The sequence below is a fragment of the Polychytrium aggregatum genome, assembly GCF_025602895.1.
Source record: "Polychytrium aggregatum strain JEL109 chromosome Unknown BJ171scaffold_9, whole genome shotgun sequence".
NCBI classification, from domain to species: domain Eukaryota; kingdom Fungi; phylum Chytridiomycota; class Chytridiomycetes; order Polychytriales; genus Polychytrium; species Polychytrium aggregatum.
The window spans coordinates 205,996-228,338 of NW_026516211.1; the positions used below are offsets into that span (position 1 = coordinate 205,996).

A 22,343-nucleotide genomic window follows, 5' to 3' on the forward strand; every position below is an offset into this window, starting at 1 on the left:
GTGTTCTCGGTGCTTGCAAAGTGTCGTCCGCGCTGGGACTTCAGCTTTGGCTGCTGGAATGATGCCTTCCCATTGGCGGGGTTTGATTTGCCGCTGAGGCTGGTGGCCGATCCCGTTGTTCTGGCGGTGGTGGAGGTGGTCGTGGATAAGGCTTGAGTACCTGCGGCAGAATTGGAGGCGGCAGTTTTGATCGAGGTTCCTGTGACCGAGACCAGAGCGGACATGGTGCGAATGGCAGCCGGACAGGATGGGTTTACCCCCAAGGCAGCCTAGGGATGGGCTTGGGCGGTGGATATTTAGCGTTTGCGGATACCAAAAAAACTCCAATATTACACCAAAGACGGGCCTGGAGACAGGGCTGGTTTCGCAACGATTCGGACTGGATGTGGCAAAATGAGCGTCGCTAAGTCAGCGGGGCAGGCGGCAGGGCTCCTAACGGAATTTCAGCCGGCGCCATGCAATTCGTTGATGCTTGGGCTCTTGGGCTCTTGGGCTCTTGGGCTCTTGGGCAATGGCGACCGGGCGCAGCGGACAGTATCAGTGCCGATATTCAAGCGGAGCGTATGCTGGGAGTACTTTGGCCGGGGCAGGGTATTTTTCTCGAGGGGAGACGGGCGGGCACAATGGACAGGAGGCCAGCCGGAGACCGCAGGGAATATCGCCAACAACCACAGGCCGGTTGGGAATCCAGAGGCAAATGCAGGACTCGGCAATATATTTGCGCGGTGAACTTGCTCACGCCGAGCAAGTTCAGCGCTAGGCGAGACTGGGGCTCTTTCCGGCGGTTCTGACGTTGCTCTGGTCGCACTCTGCCAATCACGTTTGGTGCTCGATTCCGAGCGTTAGAACTCATCGGACTCGGGTCTGCGGCGAGCAGTGTCAGAGCGAAGGGGAATACGGGCCCGGGCATCGATCAGGGCAAGGTCCTGTGTGTGCTGAATCGAGCGATGGGATTCCGTCTGTGGATCTGACTCTGTGCAATAGAGTCTCCGGAGGAAAACCAAACGAGGCAGACAGCGCCAGTTCCGCCAAATGCTTCCCAAGCGAGACCGCTGCGACTGGCTCTGCGAAGCAGATCTATCTCGTGTATTCACAGGCGGTCTGCGCTATGGACCGGTCAGCAGCAACGATAGAAGTGGCCATGTCTCTCACCGCCAAACCCGATGCTTGGCGGACCAACCCAGAACGCATGTCCAGCCTGCGAACCCTCCCCCGAGGCATCGTCGCCTCCACCCTCGCCCAACGAGTCTCTGCGGGCAGCCGGATCTCCATCCCCTCCAAGACGCCGCTCTGGGCTCCATGACCTCCATCCCCGAGCCATCCTCCTACCGAATGCCACGCGACCCGACCATGTGCACACGGCACGCCATTGGCCAGAGATCCTGAAACGGGGGTGGATGGAGGACCACGTGAGCACCTGGCGCCAAGGAGCGAGAGGGCCCGAGGGCAAGCGAGACGCAGGCGAGAGGGCAGCGAGAAGGCGGGAGGCGAGAGGGCAGCGAGAAGGCGGGAGGCGAGAGCGGCGGAGCGGGCTCTGGCGGGAGCGAGAGGCCTCTCGGCGAGGGCGCGAGGGACGAGCAGCCAGCCACCCAGCAGCAGCCAGTCCGTGCTGATCCAGCTGTCGATCGCTGGGTTCGCAGCAGACCACCGAGCGGCCTCCCCGCCGGCCGTCTGCACAATGCCCAGGCCGGATCAGACAATGCAGCCAGCGAGAGCGTCCTCGCCGTGCCGGGGGGTGGAGCGAGCGGCCCAGGCGGCCCCACAAGCGGCTTCCACCGAGAAGCGCGGCGGCTGCGGCGATTGGCGCCCGCGGAAATGAAATTCATTCTGCCCGCCAATGGAGTTCATTTCGGGCCATTATTCAACGGCCGCTGCCTTTTATGGGAAGACGCGCGCAAGCCACCCTCTCCCCGGCGACATCCACCCCCCCCTCGCCCCCCCTCGTCTTTTAAATAGTGCGCTCACCCTGGTCTCTTCGCCGCGGTCTGCTTTTTCCTCTCCCCCCGGCCTCGTACCTTCCTTCCTCCTCACACTACACCATGTCTGACGACGTCGCTGCCGTAAGTCTTCCATCGCTACCCGCCCTGCCGCCATACCGCCCTCCTGATCAGCCTCCTGATCAGCGCCCTATGCACCTGCTGCTGCCCTGCCCGTCTCCGCCCTTCCCCCCTTGCGCGTGTCTCGACCGGCTGCAGCCGTGTTTTTCTCCCGGCCCAGTCGATCGATTACGCGCGTGAGACGCTCTTCTGACCTGTTTTTCTTCTCTCTCTGCCCTGTCTCTGGCCTCTCCGAACTGCCTTGGCGCCATCAGCTCGTTGTTGGTGAGTTTGCTGCCGGTGCTTGCTTTTCCGCAACGCGGCCAAAGCACACCCGTTCTCCTTGGGGGGGGGCGTGTCTGGCTGTTTTCGCGGTTGTGCTGACGTTCTGTTCTGTTTCTCGCTTCGCAGATAACGGATCCGGCATGTGCAAGGCCGGTTTCGCCGGTGATGATGCCCCCCGTGCCGTAAGTAGCCATAATTGCCATAATTGCCTCCGCGCCCAGCTGTTGCCTGTGTGATCTGGTACTGGCTCCGCGTTTGTTCCTTGGCGGGCCGTGCTTTTGGCCTCGGGCCTTGATCGGCTCGGTTCAGCTTGGTGCCACGCTTCTCCTAGGCAGCACGCCTGGGAGAAGCACCATCCTGGTGTCGCCGCCGCCATCAATCCGTCGCCACCGTCGTTGCTTTAGCGTGTCTTGCAGCTGCCTCTGACCCCGCTTCTCCTGCTCTCCTCGCGCACCATCAGGTCTTCCCCTCCATTGTCGGCCGTCCCCGTCACCAGGGTGTCATGGTCGGTATGGGCCAGAAGGACTCCTATGTCGGTGATGAGGCCCAGTCCAAGAGAGGTATTCTCACCCTGAAGTACCCCATCGAGCACGGTATCGTCACCAACTGGGACGATATGGAGAAGATCTGGCACCACACCTTCTACAACGAGCTCCGTGTCGCTCCCGAGGAGCACCCCGTCCTGCTCACCGAGGCCCCCCTCAACCCCAAGGCCAACCGCGAGAAGATGACCCAGATCATGTTCGAGACCTTCAACACCCCCGCCTTCTACGTCGCCATCCAGGCCGTCCTGTCCCTCTACGCCTCTGGCCGTACCACCGGTATTGTCCTCGACTCTGGTGATGGTGTCTCGCACACCGTCCCCATCTACGAAGGCTATGCCCTCCCCCACGCCATCCTCCGTCTCGATCTTGCTGGCCGTGATCTCACTGACTACCTCATGAAGATCCTCACCGAGCGTGGCTACACCTTCACCACCACTGCCGAGAGAGAAATCGTCCGTGACATCAAGGAGAAGCTCTGCTACGTCGCCCTTGACTTTGAGCAGGAGATGCAGACCGCTGCCCAGTCCTCGGCCCTCGAGAAGTCTTACGAACTTCCTGACGGTCAGGTCATCACCATCGGCAACGAGCGTTTCCGTGCTCCCGAGGCCCTCTTCGAGCCCTCGTTCCTGGGTATGGAAGCTGCTGGTATCCACGAGACCACCTACAACTCGATCATGAAGTGTGACGTTGATATCCGTAAGGATCTCTACGGCAACATTGTCCTCTCTGGTGGTACCACCATGTACCCCGGTATTGCCGACCGGTACGTAATCGCTTGCTCTTGTCGATGATAGATGGCCCTGTCTGCAGTATCCTCTGGCAGATGCCTCTGCTTCTCCCACATCTCCGCCCCCGTACCTGCAACAAACAACCCGACTGACCAGCGCGCCATTGCCTTGTTTGCCCCAACAGTATGCAGCGCGAGATCACTGCTCTTGCTCCTTCCTCCATGAAGATCAAGATCGTTGCTCCTCCCGAGCGCAAGTACTCTGTCTGGATCGGTGGTTCCATCCTCGCCTCCCTCTCCACCTTCCAGCAGATGTGGATCTCCAAGCAGGAGTACGACGAGTCCGGCCCCTCGATCGTCCACCGCAAGTGCTTCTAAGGCGCTACTCGGGCGTCTGTGCCTGGTGGCTCGCCAGCTGCTGCTGGTGGCTGACCTCGCTTTTCGCAACAACAATCTGAGCAGAGAGAAAAGACCCTTTCATTGTTTGTTTCTTTTTTGATATATTTGACTGATGAGACACCCCAGACAATTCTCAGACCGCAGTGCGAGTGAGAGGAAGGGATGGGGAGGAGAGGCAAGGAAAGGTGGCAGCAGTTTTCGGGAGGCCCGGCCCACCAGCAAGCGCCATCCCCCGTTGTGGCCAAACCTCCAGGACAATTGCACGTCGCTGCCTCTGATTGGGTGGGCGGGTGGTCGTCCAGATCGCAGTCCGGATCGCAGTTCAGATCGCAGCCAATTCCCCACGGCCGCCAGGCTCGATGCAATGCAGCCACCCAATCTCCAATGAATGTATTCTGTTCGCTGTCGTGCAGCTCACTGCTGGGCTCGACGAGTCCTCCAGAGGTCCCAGTACAGATGGGCTTCGTCCAACAGCCCCTGGTGACGCACTCGCCAACCCAGCACTCGCTTGGCCTTCTCGCTCGACACGATGACGGATTTGTCGGCCATCGGGCTGGTGAGGGACAGGTCCTCGCGGGGCTCGGGGCCGTCATAGCCCGCAAGCGCGGCGAAGGCCTTTGCGATCTCAAAGTTGGTGTCGACCAGGCCGTCGGAGAAGTTGAATGCTTCGCCCGAGACCTGGCTCAGAGCTGCAGCGCCAGGCAGATCGTCGCCGGCCGCCAGGATGCGAAGGTATCCGTCGACCAGATCGTCAATGTGGATCTTGGACCAGGCCACGCTGCCGCGGCCGCGGATAAAGACATCGCCTTCCAGCGCCTGGTCAAAATAGTGGTAAAAGTGTCGCTGGGCCTTGCCAAAGACATAGCCAGGGCGCACGACGATGCCATGGATCTGGTGGGTCTTGTGCAGGTTCAGGACAAAGTCCTCGTTCTTCAGTCGGGCCTGGAAGAAGGCGAGGTCAGAGTCGCCTTCGCGTGGAGCATCCTCGGAAAGAGGCTCGTCGACCGAGCGATTCTCCTTGTAGACCTGGCCAGTGGTGAGCGATACGAATGAGACCAGCGCAGTGGATAGCAGACGAGAGAGCCGGGAGCATATACGGCGGACAGGCCGGACGCTTGCTGAATTGGAAACCAACCAGGATGCCGGATGTGAAGATGAGCCTGGCTGCATGCGGCGAGTCCTTGTGGTTATGCAGGCCCTGGATGAATGCATCGAGGGCAACGGACTCGACGCCGCCATAGTCGGCATAGTCCGAGGCACAGTGGACGACAATCGAGCAGCGCGAGATGCTGCTCGGATCCGCAAAGCCAAGAGTCAGATCGACCTGGGCCCGGAGATGGCTTCATGCGCGACCGATTTCCCACCCCTCCATCCATTCTTCATCAACAGCATCAGTGTCAGCGTCAGCACCGTCCAAACCCACATCTCGGCATATGTCTCGGGTCGCTTCAGATCACCGATCACCGGAATGATTTCGTTCAGAACCAGGCTCTGAGGGATGGATGCAGCGAGGCAGACACATCGACGGTTCAGCGAGAATGGCAGAGTAGAGACGACACAGCGAGAATAGGGCCGGGCATGTCGCAGGGATACCCTGGCCCTGCAGCGGCCTGAGAGTCTACCTTGGCTTTCTCGGGCGATCGCACCAGGCCATAGACGGTATACCCTGGAGAGACAAAAGACAATCAGCGTCAGGAATCATAGGCAGAGGCGCAACGGTACAGCAGGTCCTTACCGGCTCGCCGGATACCGATGGCGACCTCAGAACCAACGGTTCCGCTTGCGCCAGAGACAAACACTTTGGGCAGAGTCATGTTGAAGCGAGCGAGCAGGCGAGTGGGCAAGAGCGGATGGGTGATGGAGGGCAAGACGGAGGAGCCGGATGGGCTGGGGCTGGCCGAACAACCCAAACCCAACTCCAGGACGAGGGGGCTCGCGCAATGAAACCGCCAAATCGCGCACATCGCACCAGCCCACCACACCCATGTCCTGTGGCGAGTCGCAGCGGGGGAGTTTGCGGCTTCCATCGACCGATCCGACCTATCCGACCGATCCGACCTATCCGATCGATCCGACTGATCCGACCTATCCGAGATATGCAGAGATGCGCAAGAGTCGTCGGACATGCGCTGCCCCTCTCCCTGTCGGCTAGCGACTCCTCGATCAAGTGGCCGTGTATACATCGCTTCGATCATGCAAAATCATCGTGTTTCCCTAGTGAACAGCATACGCTCCCCCGACCGCAAACAGACGCATGGAGAAGGGAGAAAACATGGCGGTGGTTTGTTTATTGGGCTTCATCGGCGGCTTCGTCGCTGGCAGTGGCGCATTGCAGTCCATTGATGTGGTGGTGCGAGGGATATTGCCGGTGGCGGTGGTGGTGCGATCGACAGGGTGCAGTGCCGGGGATTAGGGGAGCGACAAGAGACAGGGTCTGTCAGTGGGGGCACTGTCGATACGCAATATCGGACCAACCGACTGACCGATCGATCAGCTGCATAGGCATCACAGGACAGGGCACGGTGTTCGTGCGGAGAGCAATGCCTCAAGAGGCGCAACACGCATTGCTTACAAGTTCTCGACAAGTTCCGGGACATCATCGTCGCCCTCGGCAGCGGCCTCGCCAGCCTTGGCGGCCTGGCCGAGCTGGAGGGTCTCAGCAAGCTTGCGGAGGCTCTCGATGGACTCGGGGCCGAGCTGGCTGATGATATCGGGGAGGAGCTCGTGGATCTGCTTGATCTGGTGGGTACCCTCGACAACGAAGGTGTTGGCAGCGGGAGAGGCCAGGACTAGAGACAGCAAACGACATCAGCCACCGGCGAGTCGGAAAACGCATCGGATAGATCGATCGCTGTCGACGCTGTGGGAACAGACGTGCACAGCAACCGACAGTGCCCACTCGGTAGTCCGTCTCGATCAGCCCCCTCCCCCCAGATCTGTGAGCAAGCAGGCGCAAGTAGGCCTGGAACGCACCCTTGGGCCAGCGGAAGTTCATGATGCTGCCGTCGTTCTTGAAGAAGTTGACCTCCTCGATGTGGTTGAGGGGCTGGACGTTGAGCTTCTTCAGAGTGGCCTGGATCTTCTTGTCATCGGCGACGGGGTTCTTGTGGACCTTCTTGACCTTTCTGCGGGGGGTACCCTTTCCACCGATGCGGGAGGCAGCGGCGGCAGCCTGGAGCTTGGCAAGCTTTTCGGGGTTCATTCTGTGGCACGGAGGATGGCAGGGAATCATGGGGGTGAGCATCCCGAAGGCAAGGCGGCAGATGGACCGGCGATACACGGCGGAGGCTCTCTGGACGACAGATAAAAGAGTGGCGAGACGATCGTGCCCAGATTCGGCGCCTCTCAGTACGAGCCATGTCTTGTGGATCGTCTCGCAAGGTCGGTGGCCTTCCAGGATGCCCGCGGATGATCAGCGAAGACTGTGTCAAGGGACACACCGAGGTGACCGATCGGGTGTGCTCGAAGCCTATGACCTGTCGTCCAACCCTCTTGACCAACACGGAGCTTGACACAGCTCTCCTTCCCTGGCTGATTGAGCTCGTTGATATGGAAACGATGTGCTGCTTCCTGACGCTGGTTGTCCGATGATCATGAATCCACGTGGCGTCCTCATGAACACGATAGGATGCCATCGTCCGCCGGCCCGTGAGCCACTTTGTTTCGGGTGTGCCTCCTGTAACCAGACCGTATGGACGGCGTTGCACTACTGGCACAGTCCAGGCGCGATCGATCATGCCAGGATCGTGGGCCGGCAGTTGTCCGGCTGGACATGGCTCTGGACGCCAACTGTCCTTGGTCCAGGGAAGCTTGGTGCATGTGTCCTTTGTCCGGTTATATATTGATGGCCGTCGGTCCCTTTTTTTGCAACTTTCCAGAGCTTGCTATCGCCATGTCGTCCAGCAGAAACGCATCCCAGCTCGAAGTGGCCTCCACGATGATCGGGCAAGGACCGGACAGGATCGCCCGTTGTCGACAACGCAGGGCAGATCGGCATCGGCAAAGCAGAGAAGAGAAGAGGCACGGAAAACAGGGGGGGGAGGCGATCATCAACGCTTGAGTGGTGCGGACGCTCACCTGGGTGCAGAGAAGGACAGCGAGGGGAGATTCGATGTGCTATGGGACAGAGGAAAGAGAGCGTCCCCAAGAAGCAACCAAATGGTTTGGAGCGGCCTGGGCCGGGGCTTCTCGCTGGCGGCCGAGCGCGTCCTCGCCGGGGCCCTCGCCTCGCCGCGCTCTCGCTCCCTGAAAAAAAAAGATGCCCGTGACGTCAGCAGCACACAGACAGTATGCCGCAGCTATATCTGCACACAAGCCACGCACGTGATGAGCGGAGTTTGCTCGACTGGACTTTGACACCGACACCGACACCGACACCGACACCGACATCGACATCGACACCGACATCGACACCGTCCTATTCAAGGTCCAGAGCGTCCGTTTCCGTCTCCGTCTCCGTCTCCCCCTCCCCTTCTCATGCAGCTCATGCAGTCGAGGCAGTGCATCCGATAGTCCACATTCGCATCCACGCGGCTTGGGACATCGTGTGCGATGGATCAAGTGTGTATTTAGGGTCCAGAGCGGATGATGCCAGTAGCATCGAGGCAAGGTGTCTCCATCCAAATTTGTGAATGGATGGTTGGAGCAGCGATTGGCCACCCGTATACACATACGTCCTGCAGCGACCCGCGCGCGGACAGCTCCACAGACTGGGTGAGCCGGCACATGCCCATTGTCTGACCCGTCCTCAGTGGAAGTGCCCGCGGGTCTTCATGAGCTCTTTGACTGTCGGGTCGTCGCGCAAAGCGAGCCACAGCTTGAGCGAATCTGTCCGGCCCAGGTCCTGCCACATGAAGCGAAAGTCGCTCCGCGGAATCCACACAAACGGTGTGCCGAATCCAGCAACGCCGTACTCAGAGCCGATCGAGCTGGCGTAGGCGATCTGGGAGTAGTCTGGTGCGAACCGACGAGTCAGCATCATCGCAGTCATTCAACCAACCCGCTTCCAGCCCTTCCGCACCCGCACCAGCGCCCGCAGTGAATACTGACCATCGTCGTTGTCGGGAATAATCATAAAGTCGTATCCATAATCAAAGAGACGCTCGCTGATCTTGACAAACTCATCCTCGGCATAGTTGCTTGCGCTCTTCAGGCGCTGTGGGTTTGAAAAGTCGACGACAGCATGCCGAATCTTGCGCGCCTTGAACAGCGGGTTGGCGCCCTCGAGTGCCTTGAGCTCCAGTCCTCGGGTCGTGCCGGTGGTGTCGATTCGCAGAAATGTGATCATGGCTCCAGGAACAGGCAGCGGCACGGCGGTCAAGGGGGTGAGCTCCACGTCTCGGTAAGTGTTGCCGGTCGTGGGATCCGTTTCGATTTCGGTCTCGGTGCCGCTTGAAGAGTCGTCCTCCAAATCAGCAAACGAACCGTTTTGGTCCCGACTGCTGCCGTCATTGCTGTTGTTGTTGCCGTCATTGCTGTTGTTGTTATCGTCATTGCTGTTGTTGTTGCCGTTGTTGTTGCCGTTGTTGTTGCCGTTGTTGCTGTTTTCAAGGAACTGATCGTCTTGGAAGGGATTGTACTCTTCGTTATCGACCTCGCGGCCGCCGTCGGGTTGGTGAGTTTGGTGGTTGGCGGCCGGATCCTGGCGCCGGCGGCGCAGATGATGGTGCTCGTGCGGGGTGACGAGGGCATGACTCTTGATGGGCTCGCGATTCTTGACCACAAGCTCGCGGGCTTTCTGGCCGTCACCAATTTCAATGTTGAGGATCTTGAATCTCCGTTCGAGCTGGTTGACCCGTCCGGCGATACGCAGAGCCGGAGCCCGCTCGGGGTTGCCCTCAAGACAGAGGACGTGCTGGGCACCCTTTGCAGCCGCAAACAGCGAGAACAGACCGTACGTCGCCCCGCATCCGCCATCCAGAACTTGGACGGGCTCCCCGAGCTTCTGGGCATCCTCGATCGCTCGGGCGAGGACAACCAGCGCGGCATTTTCGGTTCTGTAAAAGGACTCGAAGCTCGAGGGTGTGAAGGTCTCGTAGTTTGGAGTTGCGATGAAGATCTGGCAGAGCAGGGCCCAAGAGATGGTGGTGGGGAATGGCGAAGGCGGATGTGAGAGACAGACCAAGTCATCGAGACAGTTCTGCGAACCGCGACTCATGGTGCTTGCCCAGACGAGAATGAAGGGAAATCGCAGCATTTTTACAAGGAAAGTGCAACGGGCAATCCACGTACCGGTGGATCCGTCGGGACAGACCAGAAGGCTCCATCCGCAACTTTGTAGGCAAAGGTTCGGGGACGGCCCTGGTTCTGACCTTCGGTTTGGTTGGAAGGCGTGGGCACACCGGGCTGCGATGGTGTTGTGGAGCCTGTGGACACAAACAGATTGGCGGCGGTGGACTTGACGCTGTTGGAGGCGGCGACGACGGCAGGGTGGTCCTTGAAGAGAATCAGGACGGTCGTCGAGGAGATCAGGATGGCGAACAGCGCCAGCAGAAAGCAGGCCTTTAGAGTCAGCCGAAACATTGGGGTTTATGGCTTGATCGGGTTGGCGACGAGTTGGATGGGCGAACGGGCTGGACGATGTCGATGTCGATGTCGATGGCGATGGCGATGGCGATGGCGATGGCGATGGCGATGGCGATGTCGATGTCGATGGCGATGGCGATGGCGACGGGGGATCGTTCTGGACGATGCCCGGGGATGCGGGGTGAATCCGCCGGGATATAAAGGGCCACATGGCCGTGTTGGTGGATTGGCTGTGGCAGTGCGCGGCGGCGGCCCAAACGCCATGGCGTGTCTGGCGCGGCTGTGCCTCGGCGCCAAAACGCGTGCGGATCGAACGGAACACATCCCAATCCGGAACATTGCCGATGCTCCCCACCATTCCATCCCACCAATCCATCCCACCAATCCATCCCACCAATCCATCCCACCGATCACCCCGAGGCTTTCCACTCTGCACGCGACAGCTAAATTTATTCGCCAGGATCAGCAGCAGGAATGTACTCCCTGCCGTGGGAAACCTTGTCATGGCCAACGACTACGCCCAAGGCCCTCGCTCACCGCCATACCCGGGATTTGGGTCTGGCTGAAGATGGCCTCCGCTCCGTCGACGCTGGTCCTCCCCCACCCTCACCGTTTACGGGCAGAGAGTCTGGCTCAAAGGGCGCCACTCGCCCAGCGCCGTCCCGGCCCAGAGGCGACCCCGGATCCAGAGGGAAGCTGTACTCGGATGTCGAGCTGCTCACGCCTCGGAAGCGAACCTCCTTCTCTTCTCGGGCACCGCCATTCGTCTGTGCCGGCGGGTGCCTTGTTGCTGGCTCGGATCTTGTGGGGAGCCGCTTGCTCTCGAGCTGCTGGCGCAGACGGGCGACCTCGGTTTGATAAAAGGATTCGGTCTCCGCCAGCCTGGAGGACATCGAATTGGAGCAGGTCAGCACCAGACCGAGGGTGATCGAGTCGGCAGACCCATCTCGCCCAGCGCATCATGCGTAGCCTACCTCGTCTGCCATTCCTGCTCAAACATCTCCTTGCGCCGCCTCCACTCGCTCTCAAAGCGCTCCCAGCTCTTCTGCTTGCTGGCGGCCACGTCGTCGCGCATTGTCTTGAGGGTCTCGATGTACTTGGCCTTGACGCTCTCGAGCGTGAGTCTGTGTGTCGCCTGTGATTGCTGCATTGCATGTTCGTGGCTTTGCCGGTCTCGTGCCAGCTGGTCCTGAAGCTCGGCTATCCGGGACTGGTGGGGACATGTGCAGTCGTTGAGCACGGCAGTCTCAAGGACCGAACATGGGCAAGCAACGCACCACCATCGGACATTGCGCAGACACGGTATGCTGCCCATTGGCGCAGAGTCCATCGGAGCAACTTCTCGCAGATCCTACACCACCGCCCCTCTCGTGCCCGCCTACCTGCTGGCTCTGGATCTGCGATTCCTTGGCCGCTAGCGCCTGGTCGCTGGCCCTCGTATCCGACGCCGCCGTCGCTTGGCGCTGTAGTTCCTTCTGGAAGCTGTCGAGGTACTCTTGCTTCTCGCGCTCTGTCCTGTCCACCAGCTCGGCCTCGAGCTTTTGAAAGTCTTCCTTCATCTTGGCTATTCGCGTCTGGCACGATGCAGCGTACTGATGAAACTTTTTCGTTGTGGCCTCGAGCTCACGCTGGTGCTGCAGCATCAGCTCGGTCTTTTCAACCTCCATGCTGGCCATCAGCTTTTCGACAGCGACTTCGTGCTGGCGCGTCAGCAACTCGATGCGTCGCTGGTACTCGCCGTCCATCTGCTCGCGGAGCTGCGAGAGCTGAGGACCAAACTTGGCCTTGAGCTCGCCGAGAGACATCTGCGAGTGGTCGGAGCGTGTCGACATGGTCGAACTCCGGAACTTGTCCATGTGTGCCTTGGCAATCTCGGACTTGAGCTGGGAGATGGTCGAGTCGTACGTGACCTTGAGACTCTCGAGCTCGTGCGCGTGGCGTGCGCTTAGTTCGCGGATCGCCTGGCGATGCTGCGTCTCGGATTTGGTGAACGAAAACACATGCTCGCTCTGGGCTTTACGGAGAGCCTCGTCCTTCTCGCTGAGCTCTTGTCGATGCGTGAGCTGCATCTGCTCCACATAGTTGGCAAAGTCAAGACAGTACTGCGTGATTGCCGGGCTGTCGTCGCTGGCCTGGGTGGGAAAGTCGGCCACTTTGGAAAATATCTGCCGGATCTGTTGCTGCTGCAGCTCCCGCTCGCCAAGTAGCGCCTGGTGTTGCTCCCTGAGCCTTTGCAGATCCTCGAGCATGGCAGTATTGTCGCACTGAGTCGACGCCTCGATACCGCTCCGGGTGGTCAGCTGCCGTCGCAGCTGTGCAAGATCATATTCTTGTTGCCGGAGAACGCGCTCCAGGTTCTCGACCTCGGTCTGGTGGGTATTGCGCTCTTGCTCGATTTCCGAATCACGTTGCTGGATCTGGGCCCGCAGCCGCTTGGTCATCTCGTCCTTTTCGGTGGCCATGCTTGCAATGAGCTCCTTCCGCAGCAGCTGCAGGTCCTTTTCCTTCTGAGTCGTGAGCTCCTTCTTGATGCTGAGGACATCGAGCTCCTTCTCACGCTCGAGGCTCGATCGAATCGAGGCCATGTGGATTTGGGTGTTGTGCAGCACGCGCAGCTGATCCTGCAGAGCCGAGTATTCAGACTGAAGGGTGGCGTATCGCTGTGCGTCCATTTTCTGTAAACGGGGAGTTAAGTTGGGACAGGAAAGCGCAGTCAGCCATCCTCCGATCCGATATCCAAGCAAATCGCAGGCATGGGCCGAGAGACAGGGGTGCTGCCACGATTGCCGCCCCTCTGCTGCTTTCGTTGCTGCTGCCGCATGCCCATGCCTGTTGTTTGCAGGTATGGCTGCAGCCAGAGTGCATCCAGGATTCCCCTTGCGGCGCTGACCTTGTCCTCCAAGAGTTGCTTCTCGCATTCATCACGGCAGTCCGCGACAGCCTTTTCGCGTTCGTATACGGCCTCGTCTGCACAACGGGAGCATTATTAGTCGAGCAATCTGGGGAGCGGCATCGCAGATACAGCTTTTTGCAATTTGGATATGTGATGCTGACTGACAACATGCACTCGGGTCAGCCATGATGCAGACCCACGAACACAACACATCCTTGCATATCGCCAGCAGGACAACGAATCGCACACCAGTGCCGTTTGCACATGGGTGATTGAGCAAAATAATCAAGCTCGCAGCGACCATGGGAGAGATGTAAATCGCAGCTCTCCCCTGCTGCCGACTCGCCAGCAAATTTTTCAGGCCCACAAGTCCCTCGTGCCCGCACTACGACCCCCCCTCTCGACCCAATGTCGGATCGACCATGGAAGATCCTGGCTGCGGCTTACCGAGGCGCTCCGACAGGTCCTGGTTTGTCTGCTCCAGCGTCTGGCACTTTTTGAGACTTGCCGAAAGCATCTCCTGCAGAACAGCAACGTCGTTGGGCAAGTATTCGGATATACTTGTTTCGGCTCGGTCGTTTGAATCGCCGTGGACGATGGATGCAGGATGCGACGAGTAGTCGATCGCCGGACTCGGAAAGGGCTTGAGTCTGGATGGCGGGCGATCCAGTCCACTGCGGGGGTATAGCGGCGTCGCTGCCACAGAGCTCCCAGAGGAGAGTGGAATGCGGTTGGGCGTTGGCGTCGATATAGGATGGGGATTCGGATATGATCCCCCTGCAAGCGAGTCGCTCGGCGGGCGAGCTCGCAGTGATCGGCGGAACGGGTCGGCTGCTGCTGCTGCTGTTGATGGTGAATCGATGGCGGGAGAACCTGGTAGCGTGGCGACCAAGGGCTCAGCGTGCTCATCAAAGTCAAAGCGGATGGGACGATGAACCGAGCTGGTGCGCTGGAGCGACGGGGACGACATGCCGGACGTGCCGTCGGGGGACAACGGTTGCTGCTGCTGATCTGAGTGGTAGTGCTGCTGCTGTTGCTGTTCTGGCAGACGAAAGTCCTGGTACGGATATTCTGGTCGAGGATGCCCCTGCTGCTGATAGCCGCTCCGATGTGGATACGACTGGGGCGACAGAAACGACTCGGCTCGGCGGCTCTGTGGGCTCACAAGCGCCGAGTCTGTGCCGTGGATGTCCAAGCCGTTCATTTCGAGCTGGGTCAGGCCGTCGAGATTGGAAATGTCGTTCTCGAACTCGTCCTCGAACTGGCGCAACGAGCGATCAAAGTCCTGCTTGTGCTGGAAGGCCATGTCGTCCAGGTCGTCGAGGCGGTCGAGGTCGTCCTGACCAAGGCGCACATTCCAGGCGACTTCGACGCTGGGCTCGGTCGCTGCGTTCATGTCGTTGGCGAGCCATGGGACCGACTCATCCATCAGGGCCGATGACGATGGCAGATCGGTCCGCGGGAGGAGGCTGGCGTCGGCCGAGTCCGGGTAGAGATCGGCGTCGATACTGCGTGTGCGAGCGCCAAAGGCACCCAATGCTGAGGGATCGGTTCCGTCGATCCGGTCAAGCGGTATGCGGTATCGGGTGTCGGGGTGAGGCTGCGTCGCCGGGCTGCTGCCGGAAGGATAGAACTTGGCATCGAACAGGTCGCTGGAATCGGGGGTTTCTTCCTCCAGCACTGTGGAGAGGGGAGCATGCCGCGACGAGGGCGAGGGCGAGAGCGGCCGACGCAGGCCGTGGTCCGGACTAGGGCTCTGGTGAGTGAAGCGAAGCGGGTTTGGGCCGTTCGAGAGCATGTTGGGCATCGCAGCCGAGGGAGGGACGGCGTCGGGGAGTGCCGGAGGACATGGGACGGCCGCAGGAGGGATCAGGACGAAGAACGAAATGGCGAACGGGAAACGGAAGGCCGCGGCCACGTGGATCCTCAGCCGCCCCGGTTTCGCAGGCTGGTTTCGGCGGGCGGGCGGGCGGATGGTCCGGCTGCGTCTGCATCGATCTCGTCGACACCGCATCAGGCTGGCGGTCGATACGCCATCATGTCGGAAACAGGCCCGCTCTCAATATGCGTCCGGTTCGCCAACGGCGAAGATGACCTTCCGCTGCTCCTCGAGTCTGGAGAAGTAACGATGTACGAGCTGAAGCAGACGGTACGTCGGGCTCCTGCTGCTGCCGCCAGTCGCCCAGACTAGACAATAGTGCTGGCGCTTGATACTCAGCCCTGGCGATCGAGTCTCTGTGTCAAGCAAAGCTCAATGCCGCTCCAGAGCCACATCCCTCGCTGCCCCATGCCGTTCGCAGTGCCACCGAGTCGCCGGCCATATCTGCCCACTTTAAACCTCATTCCACCTGATGGTCACGTCGCTTCGGCTAATGGCTTCTGTGGACAGATCCGGGAGCGTCGACCGTCGTTGGAAGACAAGCACCTGCGGCTGTTGCATCGCGGGCGCATTCTCAAGGATGCCAGCCAAGCCGAATCGCTGGAACGGGCGACCATCCCACTCGACAACGGCGACGGCCAGAGCTCCGAGCCTCTTCTCGGGAGAGAGCCCATATACATCCACTGCGTCGTATCAGAAGCCCCAGTCTCGGACCAGCAGGTGCGGCCAACTGTTGCTGCCATAGCTGCCGTTTTGGCGGCTGTTGTTGTGGAAGTAGCCACTGCCGTTGTGATCGTCACTCGGGATGATTCACAAGGATCAAAGACGCCACGAGCCACCAGTCCCCGGAAGAAGCGATGGGACGATGGGATGATGCACCGATGAGTGCCGCCCTGGTCTCTGCAATTGCATCCGATGCCACCAATATCGAGATTGCGAATGCGTACCCCAAGCAGCGAGTGGGTAGCTAACGTAATCAACCGTTGTGCCGGTGACAGGCTCCACAGCTCCGAGGACCTGCCGTGGGATTCGACAGGCTGATCGAAATAGGTGCGGACGCATTCCTGTTTCGATGCGGATCGCCGATGCTGGGACGAGGTGGCCGTTCTCTGCGGCTATTTCGAGCTGACCGGCATAGCCCTGTTGAATCGGTACTTGCTCGGATCGTGGTGTGGACGTGGGTGTGGCTGTCGGTGCTCATCGTGGCTCGTTTCGGGTTTACAGGTTTCTCAAGAGAGGAGATTGAGGCGCTGCGATCGCAGTTCCATTCGATTCGAGGCGGCGATGAAGGAGGTTTGTCCACCGCGATCCATGCCTCCCCACCACCACCATCACCACCACAAACTGTGCAAAGACCTCAACAGCGATGGTGCGCCGGAGTGGCTTGACCTGGCTCTAACACTCGCACAATCCAACAGAAGCCCAGAACGCCGAAGAGGAATGGATCGACAACCGAGTGAATCGAGAAGAGGCAGGCAAGTGCGGTCAGCAGTGACCAGCCGTGAACAGCTGCGGACATATACAGAGAGCTAATTGGAGACTCGACTGTCTGCGACGACCTTGCAACTGCGATTGCGACTGTCTTGGAATGAACAGCGGCAGAAGTGAGCCGAGATGGAACACATGTGGACCTGCTCTGCGGGCTCATGGTGGGGTACTTTATCGGCATCATTGTCGTCTTTTGGATCAAGGAACAAGGGCTCTTCACGCGGAGGCACCAGATGGGTGAGTCCGACGGGCAAGATTCATCTCGATGTCGGCCCAGCGACTCTCTCTCTCTCGACGCAATACGGATGCACACAGCTGCGCCGGTGCAGCGAATTATCGATACTGATGCGTGCAAGTTTAACGATCCCGTCTCTTCTCGTGCTTGCATGCAGGAATCATCGCGGGATTGATGATCAACATTGTGTTTGGCATCCTGAGACTGCTGCAGTAACGATCCGAGGCATTAAGGACATGTGACAATGGCGACAAGTGGCCTATCTTGATGCAACGAGTGCCAAGTACGAGCGCTGCAGCCGCAGCCATAGTCGCATCCGATCTCCGGCTCGACTCGACAGGCCACTCAAAAGACCAGCGAACACCATGGCAGCTCCATCTCAGGGCAATTGGCTGGATCGATGCGAGGCGCAATCTTGGTCAAGCAGGCAGTCTTCCCAACAGCCCCCACAGTGCCGGTGCTCAGGAGCAACAACCCTTCCGGCCTGCGGTTACGACCCATGGGGGTACAGCGATCCTTGCAGATACCGACCGACAGAGCCACACACTGTGGAGACAAGCAAATGAGGGTCCCCCTTTTTGCGGTCTCGGGGCTTGCGACTGGGACAGGCAACGAGATTGGCCGAGCTCCAAGCGGACACCATCTGGGCCACGGCGATCTTGTTTCTCGCTCTCCAATACAGCCAGTACTCCGAATGTCTCAGCCCCAGATGGATGGATGGGTGGGTGCCACGGCAGGAGAGAAATCTGTATTCCACAGGGCAACTGCGGTGATGATTGCCAGATACTCAGCGCAAGGGAGTTCTCATTCAGAGAGTGGCGGATCGGATAGGATGAAGTCGCTCAGTCGTCTTCCTCCTTGGGCGGACCCGACGGCCGAGCGGGCCATGCTCCGCAGGTCTTGCAAAAGTACTGGCGGATGAAAGCAAGCCCGACGCAGACGGGGAAAGGGTCAGCGCAGAGTCCAAGCAATGACCAAAGACAGTCGGTACAGTCGGCGTCAGGCACTCGCAGGCCAAGGCGTATTGGGGGGGGGTGGATGGACAGTTTTACCTGATCAAGTCGATCGAGCTGGAAGCCACACTGCACACAGGGATCCGAGCCAAATCGCGGTGCTCGGCAGGACCAGACCGAACGCAGGCGGCCTGTGTGGGCAAACTTGCGGTTGGCAAGCGGGCCGGTGGCATCGGCAGGGTCTGCGGGAGGCGGGGCCTGGAGCTCGAATGCAGCACAGGGCTCGGCATCGGCGGCGCGGAAGATGCCCTCAAAGACGGAAAAGTAGTGCAGATGCTCGCGGTCGCGCAGGACGATGCCGTCGTCGGCATAGACCCGGTCGAGGGCCAGCTGCAGGTCCTCGCTGGTGCCCAGGGCGGCATACTCCTTGCCCACGGGGGTGGTGCCGGCGCCGGTCTCGAGCGGGACCTTGCGTCGCCAGCGCGAGTGGGCCTCTGGGAAGGCCTCGCGCAGGACAAACTTGCCGTGGAGCAGCGACGGGTCGGCCGGGTCGGGGCCAACGAGATCGTCCTTGGTGCAGGACAGGGCAAACTCGACGACGGCCGGGTCGAGGAAGGGCTGGATCACGCGCATGCCAAGGCCGGCGGCGAGCGGGACGGCGCTGAAGCTGAAGTGGCCGACGATGCGCAAGAGCCACTTTTTCAGGCGTGAGGCCGAGAGGGAGGTCAGGAAGGAGTAGCCTGCAAACAGCTCGTCGGCGCCGTCGCCGGTGACGACGGTCTTGATGCCCAGGGAGGCGGCATACTGGAGGGCATGGGTGACGGCGACGCCGCCGCGCATCTCCATGGGATCAAAGCTCTGCAGGGTCTGAATGGCATAGACGATGGGCGCATTGGGCTTGGCCGGGTCCATGAGCTGCTCGCGCGGGTTGGGGACCGAGAGGATGTGGTGGGTGAATCCGCGGGCCTCGCAGATCCGGACGGCATAGGGCAGATCGTGCTGTGGGCCGATGTTGGCGACGTCCTCGCCACACGAGACGGTGATGGCGTGCTTGATGGAGACGGGGCCGAGGTCGGTGCCATCGGGGGCGATCAAGGGAGCCTCGGCGATGATGGAGGTGTCGAGGCCGCCCGAGAGCAGGATGGCGGTCATGTCGGGATCGGCATCGACGAGCAGGCGCGATATGGCCGAGCGCAGGACCAGGCGAGCACGCTGGACGGTTTCTTCGGCAGCAGGCATAGGCGATGGGAGGACTGGCGCGCAAGGGATCAATGGCACCGACAGAGATGCGATATATACTGCGGAATCGAGCGGAGTAGAGATCGAACCGATGGGCAGAGAAAGCTCCAATATCCCTCGAGAGCACCGAGACAGAACACTAAGATAGAACAAACGAATGGCAGTGGGTGAAGCCAGTATGAACTACGAAAGTGAATCGCAGACGCTGCAGATTCAGTTTATAGTTCAATATGACCTCATACACAGCAAGAGGACGGGCAGATGGAAGTGGAGGGATTGGGAGATGAAAGAGGGGGGCGGAATGAGAGCCAGTTTCAAACTCTGGAGTGCCAGGCGTCGCAGCCAAGGGCAGTCTAAAGTTTGAAATGACCTCATACCAGAGTCGCTCATGATGAGAAGGCCGGGGGGAGGCAGGAGAGCGGGGGACAGGGATTCAATAGAAGAGGCTCCATTTACTAGTGACCGCTCCAGCGCAGCAGGCAGGAGAGTCCGGCAAAAGGATAGGTGACTATAAATGGTGCTCTTCTATGAAATGCGGGAGGTCGCCGGGAGGGCAAAAACGCTGTCGTTGTTGTCGTTGGCAGGATGGCAAGGTCGCGCTGCTGCTGTCTGATGTGGTCTGGAGATGGTGGCCGAGGACGGCGTCGTATTTATACACCCCGAGGCGGGTCTCGGGCTGCTGCGCACGGATCGGCTGCCCCGGCGCCACACGCGGGCAGGGTTTCCTTTTGCGGACGGCGCGCGTGCGCGGTGCGACGCTGGCGGGTGCAGCTGGCACTGTCCGCGTCGCCGCTGTCGCTGTGGAGAGGCAGTGCCGCGGCGCCTTGCTGGCGCGTTGTTGGCGACTGCGCAGCGCGATGCTCGGCGAGTCAGCCGCAGCCAAGAGGCGCCCAAATCGGGAAGGCAGGCGGCGCACACAAGGCGAGCGGGGATGTGATTGGTGCGCCTGGCAACAAGGGCTAGGGCCCGATCCCCTAGGGCTGCGGTGGCGGAGTCGGGTGGCGGTCCACGTGTCGTGGATCGAGTGCGGCTGTGTCGCCGGCTCGATTGGCTTGCTGGTTCCAGTCACATGCCGATCATGTGTGTCTGGGTTTGTGTTTGTGTTTGTGTTTGTGTTTGTGTTTGTGTGGCGAAGCTCTCGTGGGAATCGACGCTTGGGAGTCACCCCGTCCAAATACAATCACATTCAGGAGTCACCCCATCCAAATACAGGGGGGCCATCCCGTCCAAACACTATCACCCACTAAGCTGCCCTCGGGCTGGGATCCTCCTCCCCGCAGCTCCGTGCATCCGTCAGCAGGCATCCAGGCATCCAGGCACGCTGTCCTCCCGCAGGCATCCGTCAGCCGGCTGCCATCCGCTGCTTACCCACCACCAACTCACGGATGCACGCCCAAAGCCACCGCCGAGCACCGGGCCATCAGCGGTCCCGCAGTCGCCCGGCCGTTCCTGGCCAACTCTGAGCTTTGGCGGTATCGGACCCAGCTTCCCTTGCCGGCCGAAACCCAAGCCCAGCAGCGCCCCTCCTCGCCTCACTCTCGCCCCGTTCAGCAGATGCCCCAACCCACTCCATAAAAGGGCCCTGCACCGTCGCAGCTATCCCAAACTGTGCTCCTCCGGTATACCCCAAGGCTTTACGCACTACCCTAAAGCTACTCACAGCACTCATAGCACTGAATCCACTCATCTGCCACCTTCCCGATCATGGCCTCGGCTCTGTTCCATCACAGCGTCTCGACTGCGACCGGCCCAAAGTTGCCCGAGCTGACCAAAGTTACGATCCACGATATCCGCAGCTCTCGCAAGTCCAACACCCACCCGAACCTGCGCCGCCTCATCGCCGAGTCGCTCGCCACCAAGAGCGTTTCCTTTGCCAATCCCGGCACCCAAAGCTCGCAGCTCCTTCGCAGCATTCCCACACTGGTGCTCTATGACGATCGCGGACTCGACATCTTTGATAAAATCACGTATCTCGACGAGTACTATCTAACCAATGCCGAGATCGACATTCTCACCCGGCGTGCCGATGAAATCGTTGCAAGTGGCTTCCGTGGCCACTCCGAGGCCATCTGGATCGAGCTCGGCGTCGGGTAAGCGAGGCATCTGGAGGGGTTACGCTGTCGTGACAGCATCTGTGGCTGCGCCAGTCGGCTGAGCGCCGCCCATTCGCCTGATTCTTCGCGGCACAGGTCGATGCGAAAGTCCACGTTCATCTTTGACGCAATCGTAAAGTCCAATCGACAGGCCACTTACTATGCCCTCGATCTGTCGGAGCAAACCCTCAAGGACTGTCTCACGCTGCTCGCCAGCCAATACCCCTCGATCAACTTTGTCGGCCTCCTTGGCACCTACGAGGACTCGTTGGGCTGGATCCGAGACCACTTGCCCGCAGACGTGCCCCGCTCGTTTCTGTGGCTCGGGTCGTCCATCGGCAACATGACCCGCCGCGAGGCCGGGGCCTTCCTGGGCAAGGTGTGCCGCACAGCCATGAACCCGGGCGACCTCTTCTTCTGCGGTATCGACCGCCGCAACGCCGCCCAAGTCATTGCCAAGGCCTACGACGATTCACACGGCGTGACCCGCGACTTTATCATGAACGGCTTGAGCCACGTCAATGCCATCTTTGGGTTTGCGTGCATGGACCCGGGCTGCTTCGAGTACCTGTCGATCTACAACGAGAATGAGGGTCGGCATGAAGCATACTACCGATCGCGCCAGAGCCAGACGATCGATCTGCGGGAGAACGGCAAGGTGCAGCTCGACGAGGGCGAGCTGATCCACATCGAGTACTCGTACAAATACGCCCCAGCCGAGGTTGCCGGGCTGGCCCGGGTCTCTGGGTTCTCGCTCCAGGCGTCGATGACCGACTCGCGCAGCCAGTACGATTTGCACATGCTGCAGCGCGACTGATCGCTGAACTGTCCCTCTGCATCACTCTTGACTGGACTGCCCCCCGCATGTTGCGGAATACAGTATCCGCTTCGTCACTGGGGTCGCATACTCCAACAGACATATGCTCTCCTCCAGCTAACGCGATCAGTGGGGGCTGTGGACTACCATCGCAGGCTGCAGCGTATATTTTTACGAAAACAAAGCACTGCATCATGCTTTCATATGTACAGAGAGAGCGGGGGGAGTG

At 60.1% G+C, this 22,343-nt stretch overlaps 8 protein-coding genes across 8 annotated transcripts; 3 read left to right on the top strand and 5 right to left on the bottom strand.

Moving 5' to 3' along the window:
- The first annotated feature begins 1,943 nt into the window (after positions 1-1,943).
- On the top strand, positions 1,944-4,117 carry BJ171DRAFT_494970 (actin). Its single transcript, XM_053110063.1, has 5 exons — positions 1,944-2,060; positions 2,312-2,321; positions 2,448-2,503; positions 2,782-3,629; positions 3,779-4,117. Exons 1-5 carry the CDS (start codon positions 2,040-2,042, stop codon positions 3,969-3,971), a joined length of 1,128 nt encoding a protein of 375 aa, XP_052968929.1. The 5' UTR covers positions 1,944-2,039; the 3' UTR covers positions 3,972-4,117.
- A 225-nt stretch (positions 4,118-4,342) lies between these two features.
- Positions 4,343-5,909, bottom strand: BJ171DRAFT_494972 (uncharacterized protein). Its single transcript, XM_053110064.1, has 5 exons — positions 5,728-5,909; positions 5,615-5,658; positions 5,416-5,483; positions 5,128-5,281; positions 4,343-5,018 (listed from the first exon to the last, which is right to left on the bottom strand). Exons 1-5 carry the CDS (start codon positions 5,804-5,806, stop codon positions 4,407-4,409), a joined length of 957 nt encoding a protein of 318 aa, XP_052968930.1. The 5' UTR covers positions 5,807-5,909; the 3' UTR covers positions 4,343-4,406.
- Positions 5,910-6,560: 651 nt separating this feature from the next.
- Positions 6,561-7,194, bottom strand: BJ171DRAFT_421533 (NAC domain-containing protein; the record flags this gene model as incomplete). The annotated part of the gene is made up of 2 exons (XM_053107490.1): positions 6,561-6,781; positions 6,966-7,194. 2 exons carry the CDS (start codon positions 7,192-7,194, stop codon positions 6,561-6,563), a joined length of 450 nt encoding a protein of 149 aa, XP_052968931.1.
- Positions 7,195-8,539: 1,345 nt separating this feature from the next.
- BJ171DRAFT_566237 (uncharacterized protein) lies at positions 8,540-10,599 on the bottom strand. Its single transcript, XM_053113396.1, has 3 exons — positions 10,224-10,599; positions 9,042-10,050; positions 8,540-8,945 (listed from the first exon to the last, which is right to left on the bottom strand). Exons 1-3 carry the CDS (start codon positions 10,512-10,514, stop codon positions 8,740-8,742), a joined length of 1,506 nt encoding a protein of 501 aa, XP_052968932.1. The 5' UTR covers positions 10,515-10,599; the 3' UTR covers positions 8,540-8,739.
- Positions 10,600-10,941: 342 nt separating this feature from the next.
- On the bottom strand, positions 10,942-15,279 carry BJ171DRAFT_494978 (uncharacterized protein). Its single transcript, XM_053110065.1, has 5 exons — positions 13,858-15,279; positions 13,408-13,484; positions 11,900-13,192; positions 11,492-11,727; positions 10,942-11,399 (listed from the first exon to the last, which is right to left on the bottom strand). Exons 1-5 carry the CDS (start codon positions 15,215-15,217, stop codon positions 11,051-11,053), a joined length of 3,315 nt encoding a protein of 1,104 aa, XP_052968933.1. The 5' UTR covers positions 15,218-15,279; the 3' UTR covers positions 10,942-11,050.
- A 117-nt stretch (positions 15,280-15,396) lies between these two features.
- BJ171DRAFT_494979 (DUF2407 C-terminal domain-containing protein) lies at positions 15,397-17,707 on the top strand. Its single transcript, XM_053110066.1, has 7 exons — positions 15,397-15,559; positions 15,800-16,009; positions 16,288-16,339; positions 16,514-16,582; positions 16,708-16,764; positions 16,886-17,014; positions 17,170-17,707. Exons 1-7 carry the CDS (start codon positions 15,449-15,451, stop codon positions 17,226-17,228), a joined length of 687 nt encoding a protein of 228 aa, XP_052968934.1. The 5' UTR covers positions 15,397-15,448; the 3' UTR covers positions 17,229-17,707.
- Positions 17,708-17,738: 31 nt separating this feature from the next.
- On the bottom strand, positions 17,739-19,370 carry BJ171DRAFT_596993 (uncharacterized protein). Its single transcript, XM_053114718.1, has 2 exons — positions 18,065-19,370; positions 17,739-17,923 (listed from the first exon to the last, which is right to left on the bottom strand). Exons 1-2 carry the CDS (start codon positions 19,202-19,204, stop codon positions 17,855-17,857), a joined length of 1,209 nt encoding a protein of 402 aa, XP_052968935.1. The 5' UTR covers positions 19,205-19,370; the 3' UTR covers positions 17,739-17,854.
- Positions 19,371-21,106: 1,736 nt separating this feature from the next.
- BJ171DRAFT_397252 (histidine-specific methyltransferase) lies at positions 21,107-22,093 on the top strand (the record flags this gene model as incomplete). The annotated part of the gene is made up of 2 exons (XM_053107186.1): positions 21,107-21,294; positions 21,394-22,093. Coding segments are annotated over 2 exons (888 nt in total), but the record flags the coding sequence as incomplete, so codon positions are not given.
- Between the last annotated feature and the right edge of the window lie 250 nt (positions 22,094-22,343).

Bases quoted from the DNA above. Each gene is read 5' to 3' on its own strand.
- BJ171DRAFT_596993 (XM_053114718.1), bottom strand. From the start codon at position 19,204: ATGCCTGCTGCCGAAGAAACCGTCCAGCGTGCTCGCCTGGTCCTGCGC. The intron at 17,924-18,064 runs GTAAAACTGTCC...TTCATCCGCCAG, and splicing joins AGCTCGATCGACTTGATCAG to TACTTTTGCAAGACCTGCGG.
- BJ171DRAFT_494978 (XM_053110065.1), bottom strand. From the start codon at position 15,217: ATGCCCAACATGCTCTCGAACGGCCCAAACCCGCTTCGCTTCACTCAC. The intron at 13,485-13,857 runs GTAAGCCGCAGC...CCCGTTGTGCAG, and splicing joins GGACCTGTCGGAGCGCCTCG to ACGAGGCCGTATACGAACGC. The intron at 11,728-11,899 runs GTAGGCGGGCAC...TGTCCCCACCAG, and splicing joins CGCAGATCCAGAGCCAGCAG to TCCCGGATAGCCGAGCTTCA.
- BJ171DRAFT_494970 (XM_053110063.1), top strand. From the start codon at position 2,040: ATGTCTGACGACGTCGCTGCC. The intron at 2,504-2,781 runs GTAAGTAGCCAT...GCGCACCATCAG, and splicing joins GTGATGATGCCCCCCGTGCC to GTCTTCCCCTCCATTGTCGG. The intron at 3,630-3,778 runs GTACGTAATCGC...TTGCCCCAACAG, and splicing joins TACCCCGGTATTGCCGACCG to TATGCAGCGCGAGATCACTG.
- BJ171DRAFT_494972 (XM_053110064.1), bottom strand. From the start codon at position 5,806: ATGACTCTGCCCAAAGTGTTTGTCTCTGGCGCAAGCGGAACCGTTGGT. The intron at 5,484-5,614 runs GTAGACTCTCAG...TCCATCCCTCAG, and splicing joins GATCGCCCGAGAAAGCCAAG to AGCCTGGTTCTGAACGAAAT. The intron at 5,019-5,127 runs GTTGGTTTCCAA...ACCACTGGCCAG, and splicing joins TCTTCACATCCGGCATCCTG to GTCTACAAGGAGAATCGCTC.
- BJ171DRAFT_566237 (XM_053113396.1), bottom strand. From the start codon at position 10,514: ATGTTTCGGCTGACTCTAAAGGCCTGCTTTCTGCTGGCGCTGTTCGCC. The intron at 10,051-10,223 runs GTACGTGGATTG...CTGCTCTGCCAG, and splicing joins CTGTCCCGACGGATCCACCG to ATCTTCATCGCAACTCCAAA. The intron at 8,946-9,041 runs GTCAGTATTCAC...GGTTCGCACCAG, and splicing joins TATTCCCGACAACGACGATG to ACTACTCCCAGATCGCCTAC.
- BJ171DRAFT_494979 (XM_053110066.1), top strand. From the start codon at position 15,449: ATGTCGGAAACAGGCCCGCTCTCAATATGCGTCCGGTTCGCCAACGGC. The intron at 16,583-16,707 runs GTTTGTCCACCG...ACAATCCAACAG, and splicing joins TCGAGGCGGCGATGAAGGAG to AAGCCCAGAACGCCGAAGAG. The intron at 17,015-17,169 runs GTGAGTCCGACG...GCTTGCATGCAG, and splicing joins CACGCGGAGGCACCAGATGG to GAATCATCGCGGGATTGATG.